An 8731-nucleotide genomic window follows, 5' to 3' on the forward strand; every position below is an offset into this window, starting at 1 on the left:
CTGTCAAATCCTCCCTTTCTGACCTGAGGGAGGACCTCTCCACACAGGTGTGGTCAGGGTGTCCCTGGGCCTCAGGATGAGAAGTAAGTGACCTCTTTGTTCTTATGTCCAAGCAGGGCTAGCCCCTCTTTTGATCCTATCATTACCATTGTTTAACAGTTCACAGAAGACAAGGACCAGTTATTTGCCTTGTGACTGTTGTTATTTATATTTTGGGATATAGATTGGTGGCTGGTTGTATATGCTATAAAGGTTCATGCTGGAGCCCTCCTGTCTCTTGTCTCAGGAAATGTAAACAAGAGCCTAGTTGTAACTATCTCTTGCTTCAGGAAGTGTAAATAAATGACTAGTTGTAATTGTCTACCTGAAGCCTCACTCTAAAAGAAGAGGAAAAGTTGCCGGTGGTATGAAAACAGGAGAACCTGCCATGCCTCATGTACAAGTCAGGGTTTGGGAGAAATTACAATCATTCAATATGGGACAGAAAAAAAAATCAGCACAGTATTTGTATTAAAGGGAAGTAAGAAAATCTCTGAATACTTTAAAACAACACTCAAAAGAAAAACCAAACACAACACCATAGTAGGTACTTTGAAGATCTCTGATATTCATGTTAAAAATGTGTTGTTAATGGTATCAGAAAGAAACTGTTTAAAGAGGCAAGTAAATAGAAGTCAAAACAGATATCTGCCACCAAAGCCAATTTCATTAAAAATGGTTGAAACTGCAGAGGAATATAAAGTAACCAGCCACAGAAAATAATTTATTATGCATATTTCATTTGCTGAAGATCATGAAAAAAATTCTTATTTATACAACTTATAACAATATTAGATATCTAACATTCATTACCACATTACTCACTGATGATAGTTTAAGACAGCACCAACATAATTCATTCAGCGTTTTACTGTGCAAATGGTGTAGTAATGGGACATACTATGCCACTGATTTATGTAGTAACATTGAGGAGGCTAGAGGACACTTACATATAGATGAGAAAGTATTTGCATTTACATGGAAAAGCAATCTCAAAATTTATCATTTATTACGCAGGGGGATTTTGAGATTCCAAATACTAATGCAATTTGTCAACTCCAACCAAATGCACAAGTAAAAAGATACTTGTTTCACTTTTCACAGTCATTGTGACAACAAATATGAGAGTATATTACAACAAAAAGTAACACTCATGTCCTTTGGCTTTCCATTTGTGCTGTGGAAGATGAAAGTGAAATTTTTGAGTACTTTGTGGAGAAGGCGGAAGAAAGTTTAGATGATCTAATGGATTATGCTGAGAAAGTGTATGTGCATCGGAAGGTGTAGTAGAGACATAAGAAGCCCAAGAGCTCCAAGATTTCATCAGAATCTTGGAATGTGTACACATTGGTACTGAATGGTGATTAGAGTGAAAAATGCAGGGGAAGCTGGCATAGCAAATTTCAAACTGATGATTGTGGATTATCCTTCAATGTGGAGATTGAGTACAGTGTTAAAATATAAACAACAATGTTATAAACAACTTATAGCCCAGGTTCTTAGTGATCACAGTCAAATTTGGATAGCAAATTCTTGATCATTACTGATAAAATTAAAAATGTATAATCAGAATTATTAACAGATATAAAGCAAATAATCACATCAATATATACTTGAGAGCAATTACTCACTGACTTAGGACAGACACTGCCAAACTTCACAATGGGGAAGAACCAGAATAAATGTGAAATACAAAATTCAAAATGATTTATATTGAGAATAACATAAAGGAAATAATAAAAAAAAATGTTTGTTTTATTCAGCAGATCATGGGCCAAATGTCTCAATGGATTTCAACGACCTTTTTGTCATGGACCAATATCCTATCCTAAGGGACATTTTGGACAAGACCAAATATAGAGGATCTCTTGGAGTCTTGATGTTTTAGAAAGGACAAAGTGTCCTGAAAAAATAATTCTGAAAAATTTAAGTCTTAACTTAGACACAATGTAACACTAAGTGAGAATCCAACTTGTCATCAGAGAAACAATCACAAAGGCCAGATTAAAGCTTGGATATGTGTGTATGTGTGTGGGGGGGGCGTTATTAATTCTTAAACAATTATCATGTTGAAGGGACAGCATGCTACTTTATGATTCCAAAACACATCGAGTTTCACCCAGGAAAGAATATTTGTTAAACAGACTTTAATTCCACAAAGAGAACAATTCATGGAAACAAACTATGAACAACTTTTATGTGTTGAAAATTTCAAGCATTGAAAAAATATGAATATAATGTGTTTTCTTACATGAGATGCTAAATCTGTAGAAATAGTGATTACAGTTGTTCTTCCTGTCATTATTGTCATTGTTGTTGCCACAATTAATTGCATGTAATATACTGCACGCTCACTTCCATTACTATAAGTGATCCATGAGGAGTACAACTACTGGACTATCTGACAAATATGCTTATGCTAAATGTAAATTCAATCCTGAGAAGGGGGTTCTGTGACTATCCTACAATCTTAATATTTCTACTTTGTTCATTTACTGCTGGCTTCCTCAAATGCCTTTCTTTTCTTCTCACATTTTTAACAATCTTCCCTGTTCTTCACAAATAGAAGCTCTCCTCAATTTTAAATGTGCTGAGAAAACAGAAGCTATCCAAAGAAAATTTACTTGTGTCACATTTTCTCTGCCTTACCCCCTGCTAAGGTCAATGAATGGGCCATGATCACAGGAAAGATTAACTTCACTACCAAATTACATTCAAAGCTCTCTCAAAGGCCATCCCTCTGGAAGAAACTTTCATTTTTCAACCATCATCAGTTTAATCTTTGTATACAATTGTTCCCTTAAACATATCTGTGATATCTCACAATGAATAGACACATTGAAATCCTACATCCTGCTAGCTACTGCTCCATTTCTTTGATTTCATTTACAAAAAATAAAAAAATAAAAACACAAAAGACATACTCTCCTCATCTTGTCCACTGCCTTTCCCTCTAATTTACCTTGAATTTTTTCTAGCACAAATTCATTGAAATTGCTATTATGAAGTCCAAAAAAACATATTCATGTTGTCAATTATAATGATCGACTCTCAGTTCTTATAGTCCAACATGAAACTGCACTTGTGAATTTGAATACATTCTCCATATCTGAATCATGGCTTCATCTTTATCTGAAATATTACTTCTTACTCCATTAATTCCTATCTCTTGTCTTATATGCTTCTCACATGTACACAGCTGCTTTAGGTCTCAGTCTCAAACATTTACCAAACTGTTTTCAACTCATTTTATGTCTTTAAATATTTATCTACTCTGACAACTACTAGGTTTAAACCTTCAGTCCAAAACTCTAATATGAACTCTGATTGGTTTCACATATCTAATAGGTAATTCAAGAGTCTCAACAACAACTGCATTTTTGATTTCTCCAATTGTAACCTGCTACTCTAGAAGTTTTCTAATCTTAGTAAATAGAAATTCCATTTCCTTTCACTTCAGCCCAAACTACTATCTTTCATTCCACATTCTTTTCCAGCAGTACTTTTTTTTCATGAGCTTAATCCCATTGTGTCACTACATTATTCAATCTATCTTTTTCTCTTATTTGAAGCCTCTTAAGTTATCTTCTGTATCCAACTTAGTTCTCTGTGAACTCAAACTATAGACGTAGTGATCCTCCTATAAATGTATGTCTTCCCAAGTTACACCTCCACAGAAAATTCTTCAAGAACTTCCAATATCACTTTGAACAAAATAAAAAATGTGCTCAAGTCCTTTTTTTTGAGTTACACTATAAATTTTCTTCCCATCGACTTCATCCTTCCTAGAATTACACCATTAAAAAAAGGCAGGAAGCACAGTAGAAATCTCTGATGTGAAATATTGTCGTCTAGTCACATTGAGTGGATGTATAAACTTCAGTTATTCATAAATTTACATTTAGTTTAGCTCAATTCATCCACTCTTCATCATGGCCAGTATTTTTAAGTCACTATTTTCAGCATAAGATCTATGAAGTTGATCATAGAGTTTATAATCCACTGTTGCTAATCTGATAATTAAAAACAGGATAAAAATTGTGTTTTGGCTTTTTTTTTTTTGGTCTTTTCTAGGGCCATATGTATGGCATATAGAGGTTCCCAGGCTAGGGGTCAAACTAGAGCTGTAGCCACAGACTACGCCACAGCCACAGCAACGTGGGATCTGAGCCGCATCTGTAACCTACACCATAGCTCATGGCAATACCAGATCCTTAACCCACTGAGCCAGGCCAGGGAGCAAACCTGCAACCTTATGGCTCCTAGTTGGATTCATTAACCACTGAGCCACGACGGGAACTCAAAAATTGTGATTTATATTACTCATTTGTGAATTGGTATTTTTTTCTTATTGATCCTCAAACAGAAATTTCGGCACAAAATTTTGTAGATTTAGGTTTTTTTGGTGTGCTTCATCATGAGGCAAATGTAAATGGGACCTAAAGAGAGTTTCATTGAACTCTACCATCTGATCTTTTGTCCCACTTTATTTTCAAAGTGATAAGAACCAGGATAAGAGGAATTATTTAACTTAATAACTACTGAAAAAAATTTGGATTCCCTTCATCTAGGAGGAAGAAACATGTCAAAGTAAATCCTCTTAATTGCCAATTCTAAATAATCTCTGATAGCTGACAAGATCATCTCCTGTGAAACAAGACACACAGAGGATATTATTTGGAAAGCCTATTCCCAGCTTATTGAATCTCTAAGCAACACTTGTTGATACTTTCCGAGTAGATAAGCATTGTGCAAATATCTTTTTAAATGCCCCCAGGACATCCTTGTTTCTGAGGCTGTAGATGAGAGGATTGAGCATGGGTGTGACCATGGTATAGAAAGCTGATACCACCTTGTCCTGCTCAGGGGTGTGAAATGACTGGGGCAGCACATAGGTGTAGAAGGCAGCCCCATAGAAAATGCTGACCACAGTCAAGTGTGAAGAACAAGTGGCAAAGGCCTTTTTCCGGCCCTCAGCTGAGCGCATGCGGTGGACGGTTAACAAGATGAGGGTGTAGGAGGTAGAGATAATAGAGATAGGGATAAGCAGCATGAGTACACAGCAGCTGTACATCAAGGTTTCATACAAGGATGTGTCAGCACAGGCTAATCTGAGAACTGCAGGGATCTCACAGAAGAAATGGTTGATACTTCGGGAACCACAGTAGGGGAAAGTCATGGTGACAGGGGTGAGCAGAAAGCCATCCAGGGATCCACCAAACCAGGCACCAGCAGCCAGAAGAAGACATACTCTGCGGTTCATCAGGACTGGGTACCTAAGTGGGTTGCAGACGGCCACATAGCGATCATAGGCCATGAGACCCAATAGGAAGAACTCTGAGCCAATCATGGTCAAGTAGAGAAAGATCTGGATGCCACAGGCTACAAAGGAAATGGTCTTCTCTTTAGAAACCATGTCCACCAAGAGCTTTGGGACAGTGGTGCAAATAAAAAGGGTGTCCATGAAGGACAGCTGGCTGAGCAGAAAGTACATGGGAGTATGGAGGCGAGAATCCACTTTGATCAAGAATATCATGACCAAATTTGCAGTTACGGCCACCACAAAAATAGCAAAAATACCTGCAAAGACAACCCCCGTAGCTTTATTGTTTACCAGAAGTCCCAGGAGGATAAAGTCAGAGGATGCGTTTCTATTCTTCACTGGCATTTCCTATGACAGCTCCAGGACAGCAGGAAATCACAAACACCAGGGAAAAGAAGAAAAAGAAAAAGAAGACAGATAGAGAAAACACCTCCTATGCGAAAAATTCACAATGAAGATAGTGAATCTCAGACCTCAGGGGCTACTGGTTTAGATAAAATTTTCCAAGTCATAATCATAACTCTGAATGAAAAAAGTAGAGATACCCCGTAAATCAGTACCAATAGATGTAATTCTTCTTCATGGTTAATAACCTTTTTTTGTATTGTGTTCATGTTTATGCTGCAATATATTGTTAATTCCAATATTATGTATATTTCTTGTTATACATCCCAATATCATGAAGGGTGAGAAAAATTTGTTAGAGAATCACAAATAAAATGCCTAAGCTCTCTCATTGTCCTTGATTTTTCCAGGAGCTTGCCACTATCTACTTACTCTTTTCTGTGTGCTTTTAGTCTGATCTCAGCAGAGCAGTGTGATCTTGAGAAACCTACATCAGACCAGGTCATTTTAAGCTCAAATCTCTGAGGTGGCCCTTCATATCTCACTTCAAGGCCCAACTTACTCTGACATTTTCACCCTTTGAAGTCATTTCCTTCCCCTTCCAATACATTTCCTCTGGTTCTGCGGCTCTCATGGCCTCCTTTCCCTGACTATCGGAGACCTTGCTTCCTCAGTAACCCATGACTGGGTCTCCTCCACACATCTGTATGAGGTCATCCTCTCATGATTTTCAGGTCTTTTATCAAAATTCAACTTATCAAAACATCTATTCCTGTAGGATTTGATACATTTATATTTTCATATTCCTTCATAAATATTCATTTTATTTTGTGTTTCTTTCCTGACCACTGGACAATATGAGCAAGAATATTTGCCTATTTTGTTTACTCTACATTTCCAAAATATAAAATAAAGTCTAAGACATGGTATTTTTGTTGAATATTTAAATGATTAATAAACTATACAGTCCATCAAATATATTTTTTGCTTTTTAAGATGATGCATATTAGTAGAATTCCTTCAAAATACACTTAAATATGTTCCATAAAATGTGCTAAATTGAAATAAAATTTATATGCCCTGTCCTTGAATTTACTTTAATCCAAAAAACAGCACCAGAAAATATAATCCACCCACATTTTATAATAAGAAACAGTTCTTTTTTTTTGTCTTTTTTTTTTGTCTTTTTGTCTTTTCTAGAGCCACTCCTGTGGCATAAGGAGGTTCCCAGGCTAGGGATCTAATCAGAGCTGTAGCCGCTGGCCTAGGCTAGAGCCACAGAAATCTGGGATCCAAGCCTCATCTGAAACCTACACCACAGCTCACGGAAATGCCGGATCCTTAACCCACTGAGCAAGGCCAGGGATCAAACCCTCAACCTCATGGTTCCTAGTCAGATTTGTTAACCACTGAGCCACAGCAGGAACTCCCAGAAAGAGTTCTAATAACAGAAAAATATCAACAGTATTTAAGTTCCAACAGCAGTACAAATTTTACATCTTAATCATTGAGGATCTATGTATACAAATTTGAGACAGTCACTCTCAGTGACCTGAAATCAGCATTTTTTTCAAAAAGGGAACACCCTACTTTATCTCTCTTCTGAATCTGGTTGTTTTGACAGTTATTCGTTCACTATGCCCCAATTATTGTGTAAAAGGTAACTGTAGCTTCAGATGTTATTATCCACCAAGAGATTTTATTGTGGGTGCTAATAATATAGTTTGAACTCACCTTAGGTTACACTAGTAAAAGTAGAGAAAATAGAAAGTTTCCACCTATTATCAGAAAAATTGAGCATTAAAAGTGCTAGTCTTAATTTGGTATCTAATTCAATTAAAAATCAATTAGAGATTTAACTTAGCATTAAACAAAAACGATTGTGAAAGGCAGAATAATGTTCCCACCAATACTCAAAAATGCCTATGTCCTTATCTCCAGCCTATAAACATGTTCCTTATTTGTCAAGAGACTTTGCAAATGTGATTAATTTAGGGATGATGAGATGAGATTACCTGAAATGTCCCATTGTTCCCAATGTAAATATAAGGGCCCTTTTAAGTGGGAGGCAGGAAAGGGGGAGACAGGGTTCAGAGGATGAGATGTGATTCTGAAGAGAGGGCCATCAATTCAAATGATGGTTTTGAAAATTAAAGGGACCATGAGGCAAGGAATTGAGTGGTGTCTAAAATCTGAAAAAGGCTAGGAATAGAATTCGCCCTAAGAAAAAGTATAGCTCTCCTGATGTCTTAATTTTATCCCAGCATGACCAATAATGGATGTGTGGCATCCAGAAATGTAAAGTCATTAATTTGTGTCATTTTAAGGCACTGAATTTGTGTTATTTGTACAGTAGCCACAAGAAGTTAATATACCCTATATCACTATTACATTTTGAGCACAAGCATAATTGAGGGCATATTGCTAAAAACGAATTAGCCAACACCCATGCAGTGTTTACTCTGGGCCAGGTATTGTTCCTTAGGCACATGCTCTGGTGTTTTGATGTAGTCACAGTTCACAGCACCTCTATGAGGCAAATTACTGTAATTATTACCATCATATGGTTGGAGAACTTGAAGCAGAGAGGGCAAGTGATAGAGCTGTGTCTTGGATCAAGACCAGGTTATGTTTTCCATAGTCCCCACAGATATACTCCACTGACTTCGAGATGCATAATATCCTTCCAAGGATATGAGTTGAGTTTAAAACAAGCTACAACAAGGCAAATGAAAATAGGCTGCAAGGCCATCCTCACAGTCAAAAATTTTTTGAATGTCTGGTCAAAATTAACAAAATCATAAATTAAGAAAATGAATTAAATTATTTTCAGAAATTCAAAATGCCCTCTAACTCCTGGGCAAACTCTAATAACCATATACCAACATGCAGATACTTCGCTTCCTATTGAGGGCCACAAAAAGCAAAGTCCTCACCAAAGGTACTATGAGAGAGAGCCTGCAAACCCAAGACTCACAAATCTCACTGCCAAAATCCACTGCTGAGGGCAACTTCTTATCTCCA

The 8731-nt window shown here is 36.8% G+C and overlaps 1 protein-coding gene across 1 annotated transcript; it reads right to left on the minus strand.

Moving 5' to 3' along the window:
- Positions 1-4747: 4747 nt before the first annotated feature.
- Positions 4748-5707, minus strand: LOC125124163 (olfactory receptor 2T11). Its single transcript, XM_047774312.1, has one exon. The coding sequence runs from the start codon at positions 5705-5707 to the stop codon at positions 4748-4750; it is 960 nt and encodes a 319-aa protein (XP_047630268.1).
- Positions 5708-8731: the final 3024 nt, after the last annotated feature.

Source organism: Phacochoerus africanus, chromosome 4, assembly GCF_016906955.1.
Source record: "Phacochoerus africanus isolate WHEZ1 chromosome 4, ROS_Pafr_v1, whole genome shotgun sequence".
Taxonomy (NCBI): domain Eukaryota; kingdom Metazoa; phylum Chordata; class Mammalia; order Artiodactyla; family Suidae; genus Phacochoerus; species Phacochoerus africanus.

Bases quoted from the DNA above. Each gene is read 5' to 3' on its own strand.
- LOC125124163 (XM_047774312.1), bottom strand. From the start codon at position 5,707: ATGCCAGTGAAGAATAGAAACGCATCCTCTGACTTTATCCTCCTGGGA.